This window comes from Hemiscyllium ocellatum, chromosome 6, assembly GCF_020745735.1.
Source record: "Hemiscyllium ocellatum isolate sHemOce1 chromosome 6, sHemOce1.pat.X.cur, whole genome shotgun sequence".
Lineage (NCBI taxonomy): Eukaryota > Metazoa > Chordata > Chondrichthyes > Orectolobiformes > Hemiscylliidae > Hemiscyllium > Hemiscyllium ocellatum.
In genome coordinates this window covers 107,438,295-107,465,953 of record NC_083406.1, presented here as the reverse complement: position 1 = coordinate 107,465,953, position 27,659 = coordinate 107,438,295, and the positions used below count along the sequence as shown (strand labels likewise).

Below are 27,659 nucleotides of genomic sequence, written 5' to 3'. Positions count from 1 at the left end.
ATGTCTGACTGAGAACAGGCATTCAAGATCATTAACAGATACAGTTACACCAGGCCTGGTCTGTTCCACTACAATGTGCTTCGAATCTTATGAATTGTGACAATATCAAGTTCTGTGCCTGATTTGAGATGGCCCCACATTTATTTTAAATATACACTTTCAGGTTATGACTCGGCTTTGTTAAAATTACATTGAGTTGCTCTTTACAGAACAGGGAAAGTTATCCAGGAAGGGAACTGGGTGCAATGAAAAGTTTGAAATTGGTGACATGCATTTGGAAGCACGGACAAAAACCAGCAAGGAGACAGTGAGGTCTGCAGATGCTGGAGATCAGAGTTGAGAGTGTGTTGCTGGAAAAGCACAGGCAGCATCTGAGGAGCAGGAAAATCGACGTTTCGGGCCAGAGTCATTCCTGATGAAGGGCTCCAGCTGGAAATGCGATTTCCCTGCTCCTTGGATGATGCCTGACCTGCTGTGCTTTTCCAACACCACACTTCTAACAAAAATGGCAAGACAAGTGAATTAAGAAAGTGAGGAGCAGAAGCAAAGGAAATGGTTACTAAAAGAGCGAGGAGTAACAGTGGAATGAAGAGTGAGGTAAATCTACGTCAGGTAATGTTGGCATGTACAATGATATTTGGCTAAAGATATTGGTGGGAACTAGCTATTGATTTGAAAGCTAAGGTTGAAGGTTAAATTTATGTGTTCAACTCTTTGAAACCTAGTATAAGTTCACAAATAGAGAGTCGAACAAATAATTCAGAATTGTTGAATCAAATTTGTTGTTGTGTCAGTTGGCAGTGTTCATGTTGTCTTTGACTTGTGATTGTAAATTTGGTTGCACTTAACTTCAGCAAAGAGTATGGTGGATAACTTTAATGCTAGGCAGATCACAAGCGTTAATTATCTACTGTGGGAATAAGAGATGCACCAGCTTAAATCTCAGATTTCGGCTCCTATTATAGGACTAATTGGTGACTAACAACATTTGAACTAGACTGGAACAGCTGAAAGAGACTCCTGCTTGCTTAGCTCAAACATTGACCATTATGGAACAGCTTAAGTAGTCTCCTTACACACACTTTACCACAAAAGGTGAGGAATGAGCTGATTGACATACAACAGAGTATGTCAAGACATTGTCAGAAACCAAGGGAGAGAGTGCGCAGGTTCTGAAAAGTGATACTAACAGTCCTGGTGGAGCAGGTCCAAAGAATTAAAGTTCTCCTGTACTATGATTTTGTGAGCAAGCATTCTCCTCCTCCTCCTACTAGCTCCTATAAGAGTGAGGCCTTTAGAAAATTTCAGGTATCAATGCTGATACAGGGCAGACAAAGTATTGACATAAAGTGTCAGAGAAAGATTCATTTTGGACCTCAAAGGCCATCTTCAAACCTCTAGCAGTAAGTGAACAGTGAAAACTTAGCATAGCTCTAGATAAACATGACTACATGACTCCTATTCAGCTCCCTGTGACCAGGAGAAGTCTTTAGTTCATGTCTGAGCTACCAAAATATCATTTAGCTGCTTTACCTAATGCTAGCAGGCAATTTAATTATTAATTAGAGCGTTAGTGATCTTCAGGATGTCTGTTTCTAGTGAGTGTTTCAATTACTTTACCCTGGTGTCTTCTGCTAAAGACAAGTTAAACAGAGGCCCCAGCTTCAATAAAATGGAAGTATCTGGGATTTTTAAAAATCATCCCGAGAATACGTATTTCAAAATGTAGGTGCGTAGTTTGTCCACAAGTTATAGTGTGTAAAGGCAAGGCATTACAGTCAGTTGATTATGAGTCAATATCTGAAATGCAATATAATAAAGATATAAAAAAACCACAAGGAAGGCCTCAGAGTCAATATATGTAAATCTCACATAGTCTTCCCCTTTTGGTTATTTTATGTTTCACGGTCAGCAAACCTTTAAGAGTCATATTCACAACATCATCACTGTAGCCTAGCATGTGACCAAAGGGTAGAAAGATCACACACTTCATTTTACTTTCATTCTATTAACTAGTGTGCCTGGAAATATAATAACATTTATGTATAATAGTATGGTGCAATAAATGCCTGTTAGATTCTTCAATATCACAATATGCGCACCCATTTTTAAATATAAAACACGTTGTGGAAGGCAACCTCCCATCATTTAAGCTGCTAAATGCATTATGCATTTTTTACCCAGTGAGACTTATTCTGCAATCCTCAGGGAAATGGAGCTCATTATTTATGTGACAAGTAACCATTCAGGAAGATTGAACCAGTCTGTTAGATATGATAAATCCTGTTTCAAAAGTTTGGCTTCAGTTTGATGCCAGCAATTATTGGGTGCTGCATCACCACTTCCTATTAAAAGTCATCCATCATCTTTCTCCAGCTGCTTGTAAAATGAATATATCTCATTAATCTCTTCTGTGGCTATTATTATAATTGATTCACAGCAAACAAAAATGTGTTTTGTCAGGAAAACAAGGGATTGTGTGTCGTCAACTATCCCATAGATGTCTTGCATTAAGGGAAAGGATAAAGTAATTGACCCTCACCTCTCTGTGATCTGTACCATACTCATCTGCCTCCTAACTTTGTTAAATTATCCTTCATTGAAAGGATTCCTCTGTAGAGTTCAGGAGACAGATGTTTCATCAAAGCAGAGACTTAGCTGACATCTGGCAAGGAGATGGTAGCAGTGTGCACTGTGTTCATCACCATTAATTGTTGACTTGTTTGTCTGTTTGCAGGCTGATTAGGAGCTGTCTTTTCATTCTTTCTATTGCAACCTTCCATGTTAAGCTTGCACTGTAGTTCAGAATTATTTAGTACAGGCAAAAAAATTTGAGCGTTGAATAAAACTAACAATGATAATTTGGGGCTGATTGTAAATTGAATCTTATTTTGGAAATGAGAGGGAAGGGTTGGTGTTTTTAGAATAGTCAGTATGGCAGGGTTAATACCTAAACTGCTGCTAACCTTGACTTTCCCAGAGTCACCTGCATGATTTTGCCAAGCACCTGGTGAAATTCAAACTGGAATCAGGGAGCTGACATCAGGCAGGAATGGAAAAAATAGCTTTTGTAGTGCATACTAGATCCAGTGGCAATATTGGTTTTGAGTATGTGTTTATCAATTTTCTTCAAACCTAATTCTAATCCTATTAATAGTTGCAAAAGCTTCCAAATGTTTGACATCGTCCACACAATGTGTCATATTCACAACGTGAAAACCCAGTTCACCTTCTAGTTGAAGATTTTTCCACACAGAATCTCCACCTTGGAGAGCATTGTGAGCTTTTCCCTGCTCAATATCTGCTGACGAGTCTTTACAAAGGCTTTTATTTTTGTGGCTTCATGTAAAACCAGAGGTTGTCTTGATCCTATTTGCAGCTAATTGTTTAAGAAATAATCTTCTCAAAGTAGCCACAGTCAGAGACAAAATACAAAGGGTAGATTTCAGAATGTCATTTCACTCTCAGCCATGAGGATACAGGAAGATTGCAAAGGTTCCATCAGCTAATGAGTTGTGGCAGCTTCTGGAGCCTGCTCGATTGCGTTTGGAAGATGGTGAGGAATTTTCCGTGAGTTTTTCTTGTTAGTTAATAGCTTCTGTTCCTGCTTTCTGTTTACATTTCCAAAGTGACAGTGCCTGGTGAGGATTTGTGTAGCTCAGTCCTTTCGCCTTGACTTATAATGCTGAAAATTCAATTTCCATTTCAGAAATGTGATTACATTATCAATCCTGATGCTGCAGACAAACATAGGAATAGGAGTAGGCTAGGTACTTGCTCCAGTATGTCCCGCCATACAGTGCAATCAGGATTAGTCTTTTTTCTTAACTCTATCCCCCTCCTTGTCCAGGAGAAGTCTATTGATCTGTGATCTGAAATGATTAATTGAATGTGCATCCATTGCTTCATGTGGGAGACAGTTCCATGTAACTGCCACCCTTTGCATGAAGAATTCTATTCTGACTTCTGTCCTGTTTTGATTTGATTTGGTTTGATTTATTATTGTCACATGTACCTAAGTACAGTGCAAAGTTTTGTTTTATGTGCAGTGCAGTAGATCATAACACACAAAGACACAAACATCAGAAGGTGATTGAACAGAGCAAGGAATACAAAGTTACGGCTGCAGAGATGGTGTACAAAAAGCAAGATCAACATTAGATTTGAAATTTGAGAAGTCCACTCAGAAGAAAATGTGTTGCTGGTTAAAGCACAGCAGGTTAGGCAGCATCCAAGGAACAGGAAATTCGACGTTTCGGGCATAAGCCCTTCATCAGGAATGAGGAGAGTGTGCCAAGCAGGCTAAGATAAAAGGTAGGGAGGAGGGACTTGGGGGAGGGGCGATAGAGATGTGATAGGTGGAAGGAGGTCAAGGTGAGGGTGATAGGCCGGAGTGGGGTGGGGGCGGAGAGGTCAGGAAGAGGATTGCAGGTTAGGAGGGCGGTGCTGAGTTGAGGGAACCGACTGAGACAAGGTGGGGGGAGGGGAAATGAGGAAACTGGAGAAATCTGAGTTCATTCCTTGTGGTTGGAGGGTTCCCAGGCGGAAGATGAGGCGCTCCTCCTCCAGCCGTCGTGTTGTTATGTTCTGCCGGTGGAGGAGTCCAAGGACCTGCATGTCCTCGGTGGAGTGGGAGGGAGAGTTAAAGTGTATGTAAGAAGCTGTTCTTGAATCTGTTAGTACATGTGTATTTTCTTTTGTATTTTCTGCCTGAGAGAAGAGGTTGGAAGAGATTATAAATAGGGTGGGAGGGGTCTTTGATGATGTTGGATGTCTTTGTGTGGCAACGAGAAGATTGGTGGATGGAAGGTTGGCTTGCATGATGGACTGGGCTGTGTTCACAACTTTCTGTAGTTTCTTATGGTCCTGGGCAGAGCAGTTGCTGTATCAAGCCCTGATGGCTGAATGGCCTGGCTTTCATTTTGGAGATACAGCCCTTCTTCCTCACCTGCAAATGCTGTTGCCTTCGATTTATACGATCAAATTGCTTCAAAAGCTTAAATTCCTCCATCAAATTAACAGTAACCCATTATTGTTCAAGAGAGTACAGGCCTAGAGTGTGTACACTTTGCTCCTGTTTACACCCTCAGACTCCTGCAAAGGTTTGGTGATTCTGCATTATATACATCCCATGTATGCTATATTGAATTAAATAATTTATTGTCATGTATGCTCAATACAAAATACAGCAGAATGTATGTGCTGTCGCCATCTGTAGGCATGCATATGTTTTTTTCTAAGGTACAGTGTTCCGAATTATACTCCGTGTTCCAGATGGGTAACTGATGCAGTTAATCTGGTGGATTTCAAAAAAAGACCTGTCCTGATCTCATTGAAAGGCAGGACAGACTTAAGCAGCTAATTGATCTACCCTTGTTCCTGTTTGTAATGTTGTGTTATTGTTACTGCTTTTCAAATGAGGCATTAATCCAATACCCCATCTGCTACTTCAGTATAAATGATTCCATACCAATGTATGAAAGCAAACACAGTTCTTCCAGCATCCTGTTCAATGCCTTTGTCAGTGCCACTAAAAAGAGATTATCTAGTAATTTGTCACATTACCATTTGTACATACTTTCAGAGCACAAATTGTCTTCAGCAAGAAAGGTTTTGAGATGTTTTAAGGAAATAAAAGGAGTTGTATAATTGCAAACTCCTTTTTGTACAAAGCAAAGTATTTGTATTTCTATATCACCTGGAATAGGTGACCCAAAGTTGACCCAAAGTCACTGGAACCCCTTTGTTCAGGATAATTGCTCCCCATAATAAAATGCTGCCTCCCACTGTGATCTGGTTGTGATGGCCCTTTTGGTTTCCCCCATCATCGCTAGCTGTTTTAGATTTGCCAGGACCGGATCTTTTTGCGCCCACAGTCTGACATTGTCAGCGTTTTCTAGAGCATTATGGTCACTCAGCAGTTTACAGCCTTGGCCGACCGTCTGTGTGGAGTTTGCCCGTTCTCCCCGTGTCCGCGTGGGTTTCCCGCCACAGTCCAAAGATGCGCAGGTGAGGTGGATTGGCTATGCCAAATTGCACATAGTGCCCAGGGATGCCTAGGTTAGGTGGATTAACCATTTTACAGAGTGGGTGGGATGCTTCTCAGAGAGGTATTATGGATTCCTGGGCTGAATGGCCTGCTTCTGCACTGGGGGAATTCTATAAAATACGTTTGAAAGGTGATTTCTGGGGTATTGAAGAAAAGGAAAGCCAGCCACTTGGTGCATAGCAAGCTCCCATAGTCAACAAAATAATAATGACCAGTTTACTCTTGGTGGTTTTAATTATGGGATCAGTCTTGCCCAGGACATAGGGTAACATGCTTTCCAAATAACAGAAGACCTTTTAAATCCATGTGGCAAGGCAGAAGGGGCCTCTTTTTACTTTAGGGCCGCACCTCTGACATTTCAGCACTGATGTGTCAGCCTGTGAATTGGTGCACCATATCTAACACCATATTTATTTTGCATATGTTTAAATAAATGATCACATTAATTCTGATGTTTATGATTTGGTAGGTACAGTACGCAAGAAAACACTTCGGCATTTATAATGCACCGAGACCCTCTCATTCTGGAGCATTATGTTGAATGAAAAGAACTCTCCCTGAATTACTTTGTAATTCACTTTCACAGTGTTTCTTAAAATTGATTAAAATGTATGTGCATATGGAGTGAAACATCTTAAACTATATGTGAACTTGCAAACAACTTGTTTTGAGCATATCCTGTAACTTCACCTGGCCCGATAGCTCAAGATTAATTTTCTTGACATCATACAGCATCTAAAATGGAGCAGTTGGGACATTGGAATCGATCAGATTCTCATCTTTGTTTTACAGTCTCTCCATGATCTTGCCCCTTTCTATTTGTGAGATCTCCTCTAACACCCTAACTCTATTGAGACATCTGTGCTCCTCTAATTCTGACCTCGGAGCATCCCAATCATAATTGCTCCAGTGTTAGTGACCTAGGCCCCAGCTTGGAAATTCCCTCCGTCATCTCTCCTTAATCTCTCCCTAATCTCTCCACAATTCCAATTGTTTCCTTCCTTTCAAACATTCCAAGCTCTTGGTCATGAAAGGCAATAATTTCTCATGTGGTCTTGTGTCGTACTTGGTTTTAAAACACTTCTGCGAATCACTTTGGCATGTTATATTAAAGGTACTATAGAAATACAAGTTATTGTTTCAGAAACATTACTGTTATTACTTAAGAGACTGTTTTAATTAAAGTGGGCTCAGTAGATTTTATTGTATTTCCTTCTTAATGGGTAATTTCAACCAGTAAATTATGAACTCAGTGTTGAATGGTAATGTTGAATGGCACAGTTTAATTTTGTAGTGGTGAATGTCTTTAAATGCAACTATCGAAAATACTGTCTTTTCACCTCAAGTACCTGAACATATCCAAGAGTGATCAGTTGAGGATCACCCTTCTCTCCTCGATCTACATATTCAGGGTGAAATTAATTTTGGTTGAGAGTTGGGTGCTGGAAAAGTCCAGCAGGTCAGGCAGCATCCGAGGAGCAGGAGAATCGAGGTTTCAGGCATAAGCTCCTCAGATGCTGCCTGACCTGCTGTGCTTTTCCAGCACCACCCTCTCGACTCTGATCTCCAGCATCTGCAGTCCTCACTTTCTCCTCGTGAAATTAATTTTGCCAAGCCTCATCTCACAAATTACAGGCCGACACTTCAGTTAGGTATAGGGAATGCTGGATGACTAAAGAAATTGAGGGTTTGGTTAAGAAAAAGAAGGAAGCATATGTCCGGTACAGATAGGATAGATCAAGTGAATCCCTATAAGAGTATAAAGAAAGTAGGAGTGTACTTAAGAGGGAAATCAGGAGGGCAAAAAGGGGACATGAGATAGCTTTGGCAAATAGAGTTAAGGAGAATGCAAAGGGTTTTTACAAATATATTAAGGACAAAAGGGTAACTAGGGAGAGAATAGGGCTTCTCAAAGATCAGCAAAGTGGCCTTTGTGTGGAGCCACAAGAGATGGGGGAGATACTAAATGAGTATTTTGCATCAGCTTTTACTGTGGAAAAGGACAAGAAACTCATAGACTGTAGGAAAACAAATGGTGACATCTTGGAAAATGTCCATATTACAGAGGAGGATGTGCTGGATGTCTTAAAACGCATACAAGTGGATAAATCCCCAGAACCTGATCAGGTGTACCTGAGGACTCTGTGGGAAGCTAGGAAAGTGATTGCTGAGCCTTGTGCTGAGATATTTATTTCATCGATGGTCACAGGTGAGGTGCAGGAAGACAGGAGGTTGGCTAACTTGGTGCCACTATTGAAAAAGGTGGTAAGGACAAGCCAGGGAACTATAGACCAGTGAGCCTGATGTCGGTGGTGGGCAAGTTGTTGGAGGGAATCCTGAGGGACAGAATGTACATGTATTTGGAAAGGCAAGGACTGATTAGGGATAGTCAACATGGCTTTGTGCATAGGAAATCATGTCCCACGAACTTAATTGAGTTTTATGGAGAAGTAACAAAGAGGATTGATGAGGGCAGAGCGGTAGATGTGATCTATATGTGATCAGTAAGGATTTCGACAAGGTTCCCCAAGGGAGATAGGTGAGCAAGGTTAGATCTCATGGAATACTGGGAGAACTAGCCATTTGGATACAGAATGGCTCAAAAATAGAAGCCAGAGGGTAGTGGTGGAGGGTTGTTTTTCAGACTGGAGGCCTGTGACCAGTGGAGTGCCACAAGGATCAGTGCTGGGACCTCTACTTTTCATCATTTACATAAATGATTTGAACATAAGAGGTATAATTAGTAAGTTTGCAGATGACACCAAAATTGAAGGTATAGTGGACAGTGATGAAGATTACCTCAGATTACAACAGGATCTTGATCAGATGGGCCAATGGACTGTGAAGTGGCAGATGGAGTTTAATCTAGATAAATGTGAGGTGCTGCATATTGGAAAAGCAAATCTTAACAGGACTTATAGACTTACTGGTAAGGTGCTAGGGAGTGTTGCTAAACAAAGGGACCTTGGAGTGCAGGTTCATATCTCCTTGAAAGTAGAGTCACAGGTGGATAGGATAGTGAAGAAGGCGTTTGGTATGCTTTCCTTTATTGGACTGACTATTGAGTACAGGAGTTGGGAGGTCATGTTGCGACTGTACAGGACATAGGTTAGGCATATTTTGGAATATTGGTGCAATTCTGGTCTCCTTCCTATCGGAAAGGTGTTGTGAAACTTGAAAACGTTCAGAAAAGATTTACAACGATGTTGCCAGGGTTGGAGGATTTGAGCTATAGGCTGGGGCTGTTTTCCCTGGAGCATTGGAGGCTGAAGGATGACCTTATAGAGATTGATAAAATCATGAGGGGCATGGATAGCGTAAATAGACAAAGTCTTTTCCCTGGGGTGGGAAGTCCAGAACTAGAGGACATAGGTTTAGGGTGAGAGGGGAAAGATATAAAAGAGACCTAAGGGAGAACTTTTCCAAGCAGAGGGGTGGTACGTGTATGGAATGAGCTGCCAGAGGAAGTGATGGAGGCTGGTATAATTGCAACATTTAAAAGGCATCTGGATGGGTATATGATTAGGAAGGTTTGGAGAAATATGGGCTGGGTGCTGGCAAATGGGACTAGATTGGGTTGGGATATCTGGTTGGCATGGATGAGTTGGACCGAAGGGTCTGTTTCCATGCTGTACATCTCTATGACTATGACTCTATGCTGTTCTGAGGGCGGCTGCAATGTCAGAGCCGCTGCCTTTCATACGACACGTTAAGATAAGGGTGGTGCTGTTGTCATCTGGTGAACTGATCTCGACTTTGCAGAGGCTGAGCACCAGCTCTCAGATACCTCCTCCCATCCCACCGTGGACCATCACACCACCATGGAACATCAGGCCATTGTATCAATTACGGTCACTGACCTCTTTACATCTAGTGCACTCCCCCATCACTGCCTCCAAGCTGATAGGTCCACAGCCCTGCACAGCTCACTTCTATCTCCTATTGAAAACCCACATAAAGGACTGTCCAGCCTGACCCATTGTTTCAGCCTGCTCCTGCCCCACAGAACTCATCTCTTCCTACCATGACTCCCCTGATCCAGTCCCTGCCCACGTACATCCGCGATTCCTCTGACGCTTTACACCAGTTTCAGAATTTCCTGTTTGCATGTTCCAGCTGCTTTCCCTTTACCATGGATGTGCAATCCCTTTACATGTCCATCCCCCACTAGGATGATTTCAGGGCTCTCCACTTCTTCCTGGAATAAAGCGTCCCCACCTACCGTCACCATCCTCTGTTTGGCTAAGCTCATCCTCACCCTCAACAACTTCACTTTTTAACTCCTCTCATTTTCTTCAGGTCAAAGGGGTGGCCATGGGTACCCACATGGGCCCCAGTTACGCCTGTCTCTTCATGGTGTACGTGGAACATTCCTTGTTCCCACTCCCATTCCAGCCCTCACCTGCAACTCTTTCTCCACTATATCGATCACCTCATCAGTGCTGCTTCCCTCTCTCATCCGGAATTGGAAAGGTTTATCAATTTTGCTCCAATTTCCACTTCACCCTCAATTTCACCTGGTATATCTCTGATTCCTCCCTTCCCTTCTTCGACATCTCCTTTTCCATTTTTGGGGATAGACTGGCCAATAATATCCATCGACTCCCACAGTTACCTGGACTACACATCTTCACACCCTGCTTTCTCCCAGTTCTTCCGTCTCTGTCACGTACGTTCCGATAAGACTAACTTTGAAAAGAGAACCTCCAAAATGTCCACTTTCTTCCTCAACTGAGGATTCCCCAGCATCATTGTCAACAGAGCTGTCAACCAGGTCTGACCCATCTCCCACACCTCTGCCCTCACCCCCTTTCTTCCCTCCTACGACAGCGATAGGGTTCCCCTGGTCCTTACCTACCATCCCACCAGCATTCACATCCAGACCATCATCAGCTACCATTTCCATGACCTCCTGTGAGATGCTACCAGCAGACACACGTTCCTCGCCCTTGTCAGTCTACCGCAGGCACCATTCCCTCTGGGACACCCTGGTCTGCTCTTCCTTCATTCCCTACAGCCCCACGGCACCTTGCTGTGCAACCACTGAGGGTGTAACACCTGCCCATTTACCTCCACCCTTCTCCGTATCCACACATCTTCCAGGTGAAGCTGCACTTTACCTACACTTCTGACAATCTAGTCTACTGCATTTGCTGCTCACAGTGTGGTCTCCTCTACATTGGGGAAACAAAGCATAAACTGGATGACTGCTTTCTCAGAACATCTGCCTGCAAAAAAGACCCTGAGCTTCCCATTGCCTGCCACTTTAACACACCTTCCTGTTCTCTGGCCAACATCTGTGTCTCAGGCTTGTTACAGTGCTGCAGCCCTCTGGATTCAATATTGAGTTCAATAATTTTAGGGTCTGAACATTCCTATGTTCTACCACCCAACCCCACACAACAGGCTTTATTATCACACTCTATTCCTGATGAAGGGGTTTTGCCCGAAACGTCAATTTTCCTGCTCCTCGGATGCTGCCTGACCTGCTGTGCTTTTCCAGCACCACTCTAATCTAGACACTACCTATTGTTAGCCACTAACAGTCTCCATTAACAGCGATCCACCCTCCCAACCAGATTGTTATCCACTCCTTTGTCTGTCCAACTATTCTTCTCTCTCTTAGACCTCTATCCCCACCTATCATTTACTCCTTACCCCCTCCCCCCACCCTACATTCTGCATATAAACCAACATTTTCCTAACTACCATCAGTTCTGAAGCAAGGTCACTGGACCTGAAATGTTAATTCTTCACAGATGCTGCCAGATCTGCTGAGCTTTTCCAGCAGCTTCTGTTTTTAATTCTGATGTGGACATGAAAGCTGGGCTAGCTGAACAGGAATATTAGGAAAAGCAAAGGAAGCTGTGTCACACATTTAATGGTATATTTCAGGATATTCAGAATAAGCACATGCCTGCTCTAAAGCCAAATTCCACCATCTGTGATTAAATAAATAAGTCAGAGAATGGATCAAACTTAAGAAAAAAACAATTAACTGTGGCATGCTGAATGGCAAATCAAATGAGTGGTTCAGAATAGAAAGAATGGCAGAGAATGACTGAAAGGTTAATCAGGGCAAATAAATTGGAGCATGAGAAGGAGCTAGAAGTGCAAAACCAGAAGGCAAGAGTTTCTATGAAGAGTTTCTAAAAATTGTAGATAATAAAGAAATAGCAGGTGTTGTGAATGAATATTTTTGCCTCTGTTTTCACTATAGGAATCACAATAAGTCTCTCAGGAGACGAAAGGAAGAGAGACACCTGGTGAAATTATAATCATTAGGGAAGCAGTACTGAGAAGCCTGAGGGATGTTAATCAATCTCCGGGTCCCAACTGACTTCATCCTTATGCCCTAAAGGTGGTTGCTAATGCAGAAATAGATACATTGGTGTTAATTTTCCAAAACATCCTAGATTCAAGAAAAATTCTAGCAGACAACAAGGAATGAAACAGGCAGAAAATGGAAGACTACAGGCTAAGTTAGATTGGCATCAGTCATTGGGAAGGTGATGCAATTGGTCCTTATGGATATTATAGTTGGGTACTTGGAAAGTTCAAGGTAATCAAATGTTTTTGCGAAAAGGCAATTCTGTCTTTTGAAATCCTTTGAAGAGTAACATACACAGTGGATGTAAAGTTGTTGAATTGTGCTTGGATTTCCACAAGGCATTTGACCAGATTTTCACATAAGAACATCATTACACAAAGTGGGAGCTCATGGTGTGGGGGTTAACATGCTTGCATGGATAGAAATCTGATTGGCTGACAGAAAATGAAGAGTGTGCATAAACCTTTTACAGATTATAATGATGCGATAGGTGGAGGCTCCAAATTGGGTCCTCAACTTCAAATTCGGGTCAAGGATTTGGATGAGGCGATCAAAATCTTGGCTGAATTTTCAGGAGACACAGTGATGGGTAGGAAAGTATTTTGTGAAGATGACATAACAAGGATATAGACCAATATCAAAAGATTAAACGATTGAGAAATTTCTGGTAGATGGAGTGTAATGTGGGAAAATGGGAAGTTATTAAATTTGGCACAGAATATGGCTAAAAGAAAAATTACCCATTTTGTCGAAGCTTTTTATCTTGCATGCCACTCATCAGGACATCTTGCAAGAAGAAAAAGATGAAAAGAAAACCCAGCAGTTTTACTTTATAAGAGGAGAGCGCTAATCTCTCCAGATTGGTTAATTGGTTAGTTCAGTTGGCTGCTTGGTGCTGCAGTGTGACACCAACAATGCCAGTTCAGTTCCTGGCTGAGGTTGCCATGAAGGTTCTGCCTTCATTGTCTCTCCCCCTTACCTGACCTTACCCTCAGGTTAAACCACTACCAGCCATCTCTGTCTACCAAGAGAGCAGCCCCATGGTTTTCTGGGGCTGTGGTGACTTCACCTTCCCTTTACTGCTGTCGTTATGTCCAAATAAATGATCGCAATTGAGGCCCTGCTCATAAGGCTTTGACAACCTCGCTCTTAAGTTCTACCAATTATAGATGGCCATAACCAAATAATGTTATCCATAAACAGATATGAATATTTTAAGAGGCTATGTTATCATTTGTGACAATGCCATAAAAGTATATTTCTTTAAGGATGATTGTTTTACTGTTTTTGCTATCGAAGATTAAAAAGGTATCTTTGTAGAATGAAAAGTAATGGGTTATTACGTTTTCAGTACCCGGTGTTATTGGAGGTCAATTATATCTTTTGTAGTTTCTTTATAATCAAGTTCTGGTATTTGAATCATAGAATAGAATCATAGAATCCCTATGATGTGGAAACTGGCCATTCGACCCAACAGGTCCATACCGACCCTCCGAAGAGTAACCCACCCAGACCCATCTCCTTACCCTTTTACTTTACATTTACCCCGATTAATAAACCTAACCTACACATCCCTGAACACTATGGGCAATTTAGCATGGCCGATTTACTTAATGTGCACATCTTTGGATTATGGGAGGAAACTGAAGCACCCGGAGGGTGCTCACGCAGACACGGAGAGAATGTGCAAACTCCACACTGACAGTTGCCCGAGGCTGGAATCGAACCCGGGTCCCTGGCGCTGTGAGGCAGCAGTGCTAACCACTGAGCCACCAAGCCGCCCAACACAGCACCTGTGTCAAAGATGGTCAGTTGAGAAGTGCCCTGCGAAGTTCCTGACAATTGCCCTGGTCACGGCAGACGAGGGAAAGTAGTCACCCCACTTTGTAAACAAGGACCTGGAGGCCATGGTGGACAGGGGATAGTGAACAGACTGGACACTCTCTTCCCCTAGAACCTCAGGAGGAGGTCACAGTACCAGATCATGCAGCTTGGTCTGGGTTATCAGTCCAGCTCCAAGAGAAATGTAGGCAAAAGGACAAAGATGTTCTCAGCTCTGACAGTGAATGTGTCACCATTTTGTCATGAACACCTCGTATGCACTCTCTCACTGTTACTGAACCCGCCTTCAACCAAGGCTCTACGACTCTCTCTATTATGTACAACATCTCCCCTCACTTACTGTCATCCACTCTAACCCCCAACAGTAGTATTCTTGGATGCCTGCTGGTCTGCCTAATCAGGATACCTCCCCAGCATGTCAAAATTAACATCTGTTTCACCCACCTCCATCTCCCTTCATTTCATCGACTAGTTTTCAATGCTGATTCCTAATTCCCCCCGAGAAGATAGTAGTGAGCAGTCTTCATGAATATCCGTGGTCCACGGGTTGGAGATGCATCTACATTGGGGTTTGGATTGAGCAGCAATGAAGGAATGACGATATGGTCCCAAGTCAGAATGACCTGTGGCTTGCGGACAGTGTTTTCTTACATCTGCTGCCCTTGCCGTTCTGGGTGAAGTTGCAGGCTTGGAAGGTGCTGAGAGAGGATCCTTGGTGAGTTGCTGCAATGCGTCTTGTGGATGGTATAAACTGTGGCTACTGTGGTGGAGGGATAACGGTGTTAGCAGTAAGGTCCACCATTGACGAGGTCCAGTGGCGAGGGCATTGGTGGAAGCAAGATGGTGCTGAAGAATGGGCAACTTACGTTCCAGTGGCAGTAGCACTGCAAATGGGACTCATGCCTCGTCACCAGGCCCTTGGTCCATGACGGAGCACTTAACCGGAAATACTGTAAAGTTGGACACTTTTTCTTTATTTCTTAATTTTTCTGCCTTTTTGCTCTGAGTTTTGGTTTATTTTTCTGTGTTTTAAGATGGCACTGGAGGGTGGCGTCACTCTACAACACCTGTCATTGCAATATTTTAAAAAGGTACATGTGCCAATAAATAAATCAAATCAAATAAATCAAAACAGGACGTGGGGTCAATTAATGAGGCTACTTTGTCCTGGGTGGTGTTGAATGTCTCGAGTGTTTTTTTATGCTGCAGGGAAGTGGAGACTATTCTAAGCTACTCCCAACTTCTTCAGTTCTGAACAAGGGTTACTGGACCTGAACAGTTAACTCTACCTTCTCTCCACCAACGCTGCCAGACCTGTTGATCATTTTGTTTTGAGCAATTTTCATTTTTATTACTCTCGACGTGTCACTTGTAAATGGCATTCAGGCTTTGTGGAAGACAGGAAATGAGTTACTGCTGTGGAATTGCTAGATTCTGACCTGCTTTCGCAGCTACAGCATTTATATGGCTAGTCCAATTCAGTTTCTAGTTAATGCTAGGCACTGGCACTGCCATTGAATAGCAATATGACTGACTATTCATTTTGCTCCACTCCCTTCACACAGACCATCAATTTTCCAAGTTGAAATTTCAGGTATAAAGCCTTTGTCTGATCTTTATTCCAATGAAGGAACTGTAGCTAAAAGATTCCCTGCTCTTTTCTCCTGTTTTAGCTATGGGTAGCAAACTTCCTACTCTTTTGTTTTTATTTTTGGTAAGTTCATTGTGTACTGAATAATGGAGGACAGGAAGAGCCTGGCAGCAGCATCTGGTCTTGGGACATTTTAGGAGCATTTTAAATGATAATAATAATTTCTTACAGTGCTCCTGGATCACAAAAAGTAGAAATAAAAATGACTGCACTCATAATGTCTATCGCTATTGGATAATGCAGAGGTGTGGATGCTGAGTAATGCCCCTGACATACTGGAACTCTAACGCAATACTCTTGAAACTCAGCTGCAGATTTTAATGTGTATTGTGCCTTTTCTACATCTAAAAATGGGCATTAATGGGCAATGTCCTGGAACTTAGTTGGCAATGAGTCATGTTGCAGCTTAATAGGACATTGGTGAGGCCACTTTTGGAGCACATAGAGTCATAGAGTCAAATGTACACCATGGAAACAGACCCTTCGGTCCAACCCGTCCATGCCAACCAGATATCCCAAACCAATCTAGTCCCACCTGCCAGCTCTCAGCCCGTATCTTTCCAAACCCTTCATATTCATATACACATCCAAATGCTTCTTAAGTGTTGCAATTGTACCAGCCTCCACCACATCCTCTGGCAACTCATTCCATACACGTACCATCCTCTGCATGAAAAAGTTGCCCCTTAGGTCTCTTTTAATATCTTTGCCCTCTCACCCTAAACCTATGCCCTCTAGTTCTGGATTCCCCAACCCCAGGGAAAATACTTTGCCTATTTATCCTATCCATGCCCCTCATAATTTTGTAAACCTCTATAAGGTCACCCCTCAGACTCCAATGCTCCAGGGAAAACAGCCCCAGCCTGTTTAGCCTCTCCCGATAGCTCAGATCTTCCAACCTTGGCAACATCCTTGTAAATCTTTTCTGAACCCTTACAAGTTTCACAACATCTTTCCGATAGGAACGAGACCAGAATTGCATGCAATATTCCAACAGTGGCCTAACCAATGTCCTGTACAGCCGCAACATGACCTCCCAACTCCTGTACTCAATACTCTGACCAATAAAGGAAAGCATACCTTCTTCACTATCCTATCTACCTGCAACTCCATTTTCAAGGAGCTTTGAACCTGACTCCAAGGTCTCTTTGTTCAGCAACACTCCCTAGGACCTTACCATTAAGTGTATAAGTCCTGCTAAGATTTGCTTTCCCAAAATGCAGTACCTCACATTTATCTGAATTAAACTCCATCTGCCACTTCTCAGCCCATTGGCCCATCTGGTCAAGATCCTTTTGTAATCTGAGGTAACCCTCTTCGCTGTCCACTACATCTCCAATTTTGGTGTCATCTGTAAACTTACTAACTGTACTTCTTATGCTCGATCTAAATCATTTATGTAAATGACAAAAGGTAGAGGGCCCAGCACCAATCCTTGTGGCACTCCACTGGTCACAGGCCTCCAGTCTGAAAAACAACCCTCCACCACCACCGTCTGTCTTCTACCTTTGAGTCAGTTCTGTATCCAAATGGTTAGTTCTCCCTGTATTCCATGAGATCTAACCTTGCTAATCAGTCTCCCATGGGGAACCTTGTCGAACGCCTTACTGAAGTCCATATAGATCACATCTACTGCTCTGCCCTCATCAATCTTCTTTGTTACTTCATCAAAAAACTCAATCAAGTTTGTGAGACATGATTTCCCAAGCACAAAGCCATGTTGACTATCCCTTATCAGTCCTTGCCTTTCCAAATACATGTACATCCTGTCCCTCAGGATTTCCTCCAACAACTTGCCCACCACTGAGGTCAGGCTCACTGGTCTATAGTTCTCTGGCTTGTCCTTACCACCCTTCTTAACAGTGGCACCATGTTAGCCAACCTCCAGTCTTCCAGCACTTCACCTGTGACTATCGATGATACAAATATCTCAGCAAGAGGCCCAGCAATCACTTCTCTAGCTTCCTACAGAGTTCTCGAGTTCCCCTGAACAGGTCCTGGGAATTTATCTACTTTTAACCGTTTCAAGACATCCAGCACTTCCTCCTCTGTAATCTGGACATTTTGCAAGATGTCACCATCTGTTTCCCTACAGTCTATATCTTCCATATCTTTTTCCACAGTCTTGATTGCCCTGTGATAGTAAGGATATTATTATCTTGAAAAGGGTGCAGAAAAGAGTTACCAGAGTGTTGCAGGGAGTGGAAGGTTTGAATTGTCAGGAGAGGCTGGATATTCTGGGACTTTTTTCATTAAGAGTAGAAGGTTGAGGGATGACTATATAGAGATTTGTAGAATCATGAGGGGCATAGGTAAGGTGAATAGCAAAGATCTTTTCCCTAGGGTGGGGGAGTTCAAAACTAGAAAGGATAATTTTAAGATGAGAGGAGAAAGATTTAATCAGGACCTGAGGGGCACTTTTTTCATGCAGAGGGTAGTTTGAGCGTGGAATGAACTGCCAAGGGAAATGATAGATACATTTACATTTAGAACATTTGTACAGGTACATCAGTAGGAAAGGTTTGGAGGGATTTGGGCCAAGTGCAGGCAAATGGGACTAGCTTATTTTGGGAAAGCTGGTTTTTATGGACATATTGGACTAAAGGGTCTATTTCCGTGCCGTTTGATTCTATGATGTGATAATGGATTTTGTACTTTGCAGGATTCTCCATTTAGACATCTGCCCTTAATTGGGATCTTCCTTTTATTATTTAAATCTTGCATACAATCTTGGTCGCCTTACTTGAGGAAGGATGTAGTTGCATTGGAGGCAGTTCAGGGGAGGGTCACCAGATTGATTCCAGAGACGAGGGGTTTGCCTTATGAAGAGGGAATGAGCAGTTTAGGCCTGTACCTTCTGAAGTTTAAAAGAATGAGAGGAGACATAGAAAATGCAAAAGGGGGTTGACAGAGCAGATGTAGAAAGGAAGTTACCACTTGAGCCAATCTAAAACTTGTGGTTCTAGTTTTAGGACAAGGGGGAGCAGATTTAAATCTGAGATGAGGACAAATTACTTCTCTCAAATGGTCATGAATTTGTTGAATTCTTTACTCCAAAGTGCAGTGGATGATGGCACATCAGGTAAATTTAAGGGGAGATGGACAGATTTTAAATGAGTAATGGGTTGAAGGGTTATGGAGAGTGGACTGGGAAATAGAATTGAGGCCAAGGTGAGATCAGTCTATTGAATATTGATGATCCTATTGTATAGTGGAATAGACATAACGGGCTGAATTGCCTACTCTTGCCCCTCGTTCTTAACTTTCTTATAATATCCACATCCCCAAATCCCTTGGTCCGTACTGCACTTTGTCCACTGCTTTGCTGGATTACCACTCAGACTGGAGATGATTTTTTTAGCAACCATCCAGGAGCCATTTATTTTAGTTGAAGGCAACCAGAGTTGTAATCATGTAGAAATCAACAAAAGTATTCAGAGAGCCAACAACATACCATGGACATAGTTGGCTAGTTGCAAAATTAATATTGACCCAAATGTCTATTCTGGATATTGAGAGCCCAGACAGAGAGTCGAAAAGTGTCACGCTGGAAAAACACAGCAGGTCAGGCAGCATCTGAGGAATTGATGAAGACCCCTTCATCAGGAATGGGCTTAGCCTGAAACATCGATTCTCCTGCCCCTCAGATGCTGCCTGACCTGCTGTGCTTTTCCAGCGCCACACTTTTCGACAGAGACCAGACACACCCTGTTGGGAGCTCTCGGCAATCCCAATACACTGACTATGTTGTAATTCCCCCGATGTTGAAACTTCCAAAGAGCAAATACCTGTCATCTTAAACCCTCTGGAAAAAATCCCCAAATCTGAGTGAGAGCTGGAGACTTAGTAGGATTAAATCATTCTCCCATTCTTAGTTAACTATAACATTGATACCCCAATCACTCATACTGACCCTCACGGTCACAACATTGACTTCAGTGTCCTTACTGCCCCCTTGTCTTGCAAAACCCCAACCAACTCTCATAAATACCACTGGACCCAACTTCCAACATGCGGCCCCTCTGTCTGTGTCCCAACCTGAGCACCCCCTCCCCCTGTCTTTCCCCAACATCGACACATCAGCACCCACCCAGATCTGATTGCCCTGGATCCAGCAGGAACCATAAGTGCCCGCCTGTTGTTTACATGATCTGGTTGTAGTGGAGTTATTCACCTGCTATGTTAGTGATGGCAGTGTTTCATTTACAAAAGAAGACCAAGTCAAAACTCGATCCTGTTCCAGCACTGTGACCTTTCAGTTTTCTTATGTTCATTATCTGCTGTACTAATACTGTCAATGGGAATGATTCAGACAGTAGGGGGATATTTATTGTAGTCTTCCAACTGGGTGATTAATTGACTGAACTGTTCAGGACACCTCATTAATATATTTTGCACTGATCGACATCAATTTCACCAACTCTGCATTGCTTTGGACAAGTTTTCCTTCACTCTGGAATAAATACAGATTTTAGAGCTCACAAAGGCACTGTCCTTTTAGCAGCGATAAGCTTGTTTTTTTATATACTATAGTAAGAAACAAATTACCTGAGAGTGCTTTTCCACTGCATTGAATAGCCCACGTTTATCTTTCACTTTTTTTTCATTTTTTTCCTGCAATTGATTATTTAAAAGCCAGAAGAATCATACTCACTGTGAACATTTTAATAAGCAAAAGGCTGAAACTCATGCCCTTGTTGCCTTGGTGATGCCAATTGGTGAGGCGATAGAACCCTGCAGTGGAATTAGAAATATTTAGAACAGTGCCAAGAGGAGGAAAAATCCTCTATTCTTTACCATTGACAATCTCAGCACAAAAATAAAACTATATGAATAATATTTAGGATATTTTTAGCTCATTTGTCACACAAATATGGTTTAACTGAATACATGAAAGCTTGTTTAAAGGACATAAACTGCCTTGGTGTGAACACACTTGGATTATAAAACATGACGCAATTATTGTACATCGCCTTGACAAGACAATTCAGAAGTGTTCCTTTTACATATATGGCTTCTCTTAAAACAGTGAGCCCTCCCGTTAAAAGGAAAGGGAGTCATGCCCACACTGTAGGGTTGATGGAGTGCAGGTGTAGCATGATCATGAGCAGGCATGTGATGCGTGGAGAGGGAGATTCAGGTAAAGAATATCAGCTGGTGAGGGTGGGTGGTTGGAGGCTGTGCCACTGATGGTGGAGCCAAAGCAAGAAGAGAGAAGGTGCCATAGCTAGAAGAATGAGACAGGCTTGGCTGGATTGGAAGAGTCTCTGAAATAAGTGCTAAAAGCAGTGACAGGGATTACCTAGGTAACAGAAGATTTGTTGCTTGATCATTCACCCTGCAATGTTTTCAGGTATACACATTTTTCTCCTTATTCCAGTTTCACTTGATGTCATTTTACAGATCCAAGTTTTGATATTTACTGAGGTTGGTCCTGTGAGCAAGAAGAAAGAAAAAGTTCAGGGAGTCCAGAACTCCAGGATTCCTTGCACAAAGGCATGCTAAATATGGGGCATGCAGCGCAATGCAATATTAATACGACCAACTTGATTCATGAGATCAGATTAATTATCCCAACTCCCAGTCACCAGTCCCCATCATTTGGCAATAAAACAGAGAACAGTTCAGCCCATGATGTTGTGCCAAACATGATGCCAAATTAAACTAATCCTTTCTGCCTGCCCATGATCTATATTCCTCCATTCCTTACATGTTCATGTGTTATTCATATTCAGTCTTTTAAATGCCCCATCACGTCTGCCTCCACCACTACACCTAGCAGCACATTCCAGACTCCTACCACTCTCTATAAAAACCTTGCCCCTCACATCTCCTTTGCACTTTCTCCCCTCACCTTAAATTCACGCCCCTGGGTTTTAGACATTTCAACTCTAGGAAAAAAGAAGAGTCTGACCGCCAACCCTATCTATACAGCTCATAATGTTATAGGCTTCTATCAAGTCTTCCCTCAGCCTCTGCCACTCCAGAGAAAACAACCCCAAAGCCTCTTTTATAGCTCAAACCCTCGACTCCAGCAACTTCTTCTGCACCCACTCCAAAACTTTCACGTCCTTCCTGAAATGTGGAGAACTGAATTGAAAACAATACTGGCCTAACCAAAGTCCTATAAAGCTGCAACATGACAGCCTGACTCTTGTACTCAATTCCTCGACCAATAAACATGCATGCCATCTGCCTGCTTTGCCACCCTATCTGCTTGCGTGGCCACTTTCAGGGAGCTATGGACTTGAGCCCCAAAATCCCCCATGCGTCAATACTGTTCAGGGTCCTGCCATTAACTGTATACTTGCCCTTAATATTTGATCTCCCAAAGTGCAGCACCTCACACTGACCTGGATTAAACTCCATCTGCCATTTCTCCGTCCATACTTGCAACTGATCAATATCTTGCAGTATCCTTTAAAATCCTTCTACACTATCCACACCTCCACCGATCTTTGTATCATCTGCAAACTTACTAACCCATCTAGCTACATTTTAACCAAGTTATTTATATATATCACAAACAGCAGCAGTCCCAGTATGGATCCCTGCAGAACACCACTAGTCACGGATCTCCAACCATGAAAAGTACCCTTCCACTATGACCCTCTGCATTTTATGGGCATTGCCAATTCTGAATCTACACAGCCAAGTCACCGGGGATCCCATGCATATTAATCTTCTGGATGAGCCTATCATGAGGGACCTCACTGTCAACCTTCCTAAAATCCACACAGACAGCATCCACTGCTCCACCCTCATCAATCAATTTTAGTCACCTCTTTGAAACGTTCAATCAAGTTAGTGAGACATGACCTGCCCTATACAAAGCCATGCAGACTGTCCCTGATTAGGCCCTGCTTTTCCAAATGCACATAAATCTTATCCCTGAGAATTCACTCCAATAGCTTTCCAACCACCAATGTGAGACTCATCGGTCTACAGTTTCCTGGATTATCCCTATTTCCCTTCTAAAACAGAGCAACAACATTAGCTACTCGCCAGTCCTCAAAAACATTACAATGAATTACCAAAGTTTTAAGGGTATTCAGCCCATTGTGTCTGAATTGGCTGTCCATATCAGTATCAAAACTTAATACCACACCTTTGCATTTATCCCCCACAGATTGTTTCTGTTTAAATAATCATCCAATGCCCTTATGAATGCCTGAATTGAACCTCTGTCCACCACATATCCTGGCAACATATTCCAGATCTGAACCACATAGAGTCAGAGAGTGATAGAGATGTACAGCACGGAAACAAACCCTTCAACCTGACTTGTCCATGCCAACCAGATATCCTAAATTAATCTAGTCCCATTTGCCAGCACTTGGCCCATATCCCTCTGAACCCTTCCTATTCATGTACCCATCCGGATGCCTTTTAAATGCTGTAATTGTCCCAGCCTCTACCACTTCCTCTGCCAGCTCATTCCATACACACACCATCCTCTGCATGAAAATGTTGCCTCCTTAGGTCTCTTTTAAATTTCTCCCCTTCCACCCTAAACTGATGTCGTCTAGTTCTGGACTCACCCACCCCAGAAAAGACCTTGTCTATTTACGCTATCCATGCCCTTCATGATTTTATAACCCTCTCTAAGATCACCCCTCAGCCTCCAATGCTCCAGGGAAAACAGCCCCAGCCTATTCAGCCTCTCCCTATAGTTCAAATCCGCCAAACCTGGCAACATCCTTGTAAATCTTTTCTGAACCCTTTCAAGTTTCACAACATCCAGGAGACCAGAATTGTACACAATGTTCCAAAATTGGCCTACCAATGACCTCTACAGCCACAACATGACCTCCCAACTCCTACACTCACTACTCTGACCAATAAAGGAAAGCATACCAAACGCCTTCTTCACTATCCTATCTACCTGCGACTCCACTTTCAAGGAGCTATGAATCTGCACTCAAAGGTCTCTTTGTTCAGCAACACACCCCAGGACCATACCATTAAGCGCATAAGTCCTGCTCTGATTTGCTTTTCCAAAATGCAGCATCTCGCATTTATCTGAATTAAACTCCATCTGCCACTCCTCAGCCCATTGGCCCATCTGATCAAGGTCCTGTTGTAATCTGAGGCAACTTTTCTTCCTGTCCACTACACCTCTAATTTTGGTGTCATCTGCAAACTTACTAACTATACCTCCTATGTTCACATCCAAATTATTTATATAAATGACAAAAAGCAATGGACCCAGCACCGATCCTTGTGGCACTCAAATGGTCACAGGCCTTCAGTCTGAGAGGCAACCCTCCACTACCACCCTGTGTCTTCTACCTTTCAACCAGTTCAGTATCCAAATTTGTTGTATGAAACAGTATTTTCTTACCTCATGCTTGCTTCTTTTGCAAATATCATTGTATCTTTGTCCTCTTGTTCTTGATCAATTTGCAAGTGAGACCAGTTTCTCTGTTTACACAATTCAGCCCCCTCGTGATTTTGAAAACATCTGTCAAATCTCCTTTTAGTAATCCACTTTCCAACCATATCCATTCACAAATACTCTCTGACAAAAGCTAAATGCTGCTGAGGTTTCTCTAGCATTCTCTAATAGTGTCTGTTTCCTATCTCTCAGCCGATTTTGTATCTATGTTGTGACTGCCCCTTTTATAACAAGTGGTAACGTCTCTCAGAAGTCTGTTGTGTTCCTCTGTATTGAAAATGGAACCGACTGGATTGAAGTTGAAGATTTTCAAATGTTAGCATCCCATCTGATCTAAATCCCACGCACATTTTGCTGGTTAAATTGCCCCTTGCTTGTTCAGTTCCAACCATGATGATACATCCATTCTGCCAAACTTTCTGCTTTATATCTCAAATGAGCATCAAGAGTACTTCTTAAGCTGACTCATTCTCTCCTTGGAACCCAAAGAGTATTATTCAGAATTCCTTTCCCTCAGAACCGAAAGACTTTGAGAACCAAGTGATTGTCACTAATATGGACTGTTGAATTGTCTATTTGGATCTGAACCTTCCAAGTTTCTTGTTAATAAAAACTGAAAGAATTGCAGAGGCTGGAAATCGGAAACAAAAAAAAAATGGAAATTGCTGAAGAAGCTCAGCAGATCTGGCAGCATCTGTGGAGAGAAATCAGAGTGAACGTTTTGGGTCCAATGAACCCTTCCTCAGAACTGTCCACAATCGCGTCACTTTCTCCACCTTCTGTGCTCTATAGAAAACAAGCTGAGTTTATCCAACCTCTTTCCAATGATGCAACTGAGGTAATGCCCTGGTGAGTATCCTCCACACCCCTTTCCAATGTAATTACTTGATAGCCAGGACGTGGAGGTGCCGGTGTTGGACTGGGGTGAACAAAGTCAGAAGTCACACGACACCAGATTATAGTCCAACAGGTTTATCTGAAATCACAAGCTTTCAGAGCGCTGGAGGGGAGTACAGAGGCACAGATTCCTACCCCTTTGAGAGAAGAAATTCTTCCATATCTCTATCCTGGGTGCTTCCCTCCACTTCACCTGACAAAGGAGCAGCACTTATGATTTCAAACAAATCTATTGGACTATAACCTGGTGTCATGTGATGACTTCACAGTGTAGATGCGGAAAGGTGTGTTTCCCTTGTGGAGTGGCTAGGACCAAAGGGCAGCATCTCAGAATAACAGATCACCCAGTTAAGACACAAATATGGAAGAATTTCTTCACTCAAAGGGCTATGAATCTGTGGAACTCTTTCCTGCAGAGGGATGTTCACATGTGTATACAATGCTGAGATAGACAGGTTTTTATTCAATAAGGGAATCAAGGGTAACAGGGAAAAGGCAAGAAAGTAGAATTGAGGATTATCAGATTAGCTGTGATCCCATTGAATGGAGGATCAGACTTGATGTGCTGTATGGTCTACTTCTGCACTTATGGGTTTATATATGAATCAGAACTGAGTTCTGAGGAAGGGTCACTCAAACTGAAATATTAACTCTGATTTCTCTCCACAGATGCTGCCAGAACTGCTGAGCATTTCCAGCAATTTCTGGTTTTGTTTCTGTTATTGTTGTTATCCTTCATTATTGCTTTTGGAACCTGGCTTAGCTTTCTAATGAAAGAATAGGCCATGCTAATGCTAGAAGAGTGTTGCTATCAGTATCAGCATGAGTAGCTATAAGCATATTCATCACTACCTTTAAAAATGGGAATAGTACATCCAAAAACATAAAATGTAAACTTATCCTTTGTGTCTGAAACTAGCTTTATGGACATTACTCACATTATAGAAACACAACAATTTTCATTTCCATTTATACTCTGGGAAAATGTTTCATTTCTGCAGTGGATGGACCTACTGCTGTCTCCAGACAGCTTTCTTAGCTCCTGCTGTTTATCCAGATTTCTTGTATTCCAGATTCCCAAAACACGATTGGCATTCAGGAGTTGGTGTCCAAACAAGCATAGCTTTCTTGTAGAGCAAATCCTTACTGAGAGGTGTCCCATATTGCATTAAATTCTCTTACGGCTTGCCATTAATTATTCTCCTGTCCTTACTTTCCTTTCAGATTGGGCTTTCCGATGATGCTTGTTTCCACAACTATTGGCATGTGCTACCTCCTCGTTGTTCATGTTGTACTGGGATGGAACTTGTGAACTGACTTCAAGAGAACATAGGAGGCGCTGTCCATGGAGGATGATGCTTATTTTCAACAACTTATGGATCATACAATACTGAGCAACGCTGCAAAGCGAACTAACTGTTCAATTCACAGATTTAACCTATTGACGGGTATTTTTGAGACCATTTACCAACCCTGCCCTGTGCTTGTCTATACATTGTAGTGAGCATGAGTGCAAAGTGTGACATAAAGCCAACAACAAGGGAATAATCTTCATGGCAAAAACATCATTACTGTTAAAATCAAATGCATTGTTTAAGCAGGGGCTAACTTAAAGGTTGTTAAAAATTACAAATTGTAACTCGTTTAAAATCTTCATGTACTACTAGTTCTTTCTCCACGTAGTGAACAACTACCCTGAGTGTTACTGATGTTTATAGTCCAAAGGTGTGATGCTGGGAAAGCACAGCCAGTCAGGCAGCATCCGAGGAACGGGAGAATCGACATTTCAAGCGTAAACCCTTCATCAGGAATCCTGAATATTGACTCTTCTGCTCCTCGGACGCTACCTGACCTGCTGTGCTTTTCCAGCACCACACTCTTTGACTCTGATCTCCAGCAACTGCAGTCTCCTCACTTTCTCCTGTGACTGATGTTTAGTTACCACTAAAAGTTTATATCGAAAAGACAAATACATGCAGGTTATTACAAAAGAATGTGTTCTCAAATATTAAATAAAACCTGTTCTAGCAAACAAAATTATAAGCAAATTGTCAACAATCTGTTTTCATACAGACCTGTGTTAGTTTAGGATTGCTGGATTGCCAATTCTGTGTAAATGGCAGGCAAGCGTGAAAATGCTTTGGGATTCTGCTGTGTTTCATCAGCTGGACAGTCAGCTTGCACTGTCCACCATCCTGCTTCCCCATGGAGAGAAAGGAAGAAAGAGGAGAGGGTGAGAGAGAAAGAGAGAGCGAGAAAGATGATACAACAAAAGAAAGAGAGAAGGAAAACATAAAAGAGGAAAAAGAACAACTGCAAAGAAATTGACTGAATCCACATGTTCACATGAGGCTTAGAAAAAGAGAGAGAGAAAGAGAGAGGCGTAGGGGTCCTCTTCAAAGGGAAGAGAGAGTCGGTGGTGACCCTAATTTGGATCAGCAGCATGAAAATACCAACGTTTTATCTTTCCCAATGCATCAAACACCTCTAA

General features: G+C 42.4%; 1 protein-coding gene across 1 annotated transcript in view; it reads left to right on the top strand.

Annotated features, from left to right (window-relative positions):
- The window catches only part of oca2 (oculocutaneous albinism II), a 539,836-nt gene extending 512,631 nt beyond the window's left edge, over positions 1-27,205 (top strand). The window contains exon 24 of the mRNA XM_060826999.1: positions 26,393-27,205. Within this exon, the coding sequence (XP_060682982.1) occupies positions 26,393-26,480 (88 nt within the window). The 3' untranslated portion in view covers positions 26,481-27,205. The remainder of the gene's footprint in view (positions 1-26,392) is intronic.
- Positions 27,206-27,659: the final 454 nt, after the last annotated feature.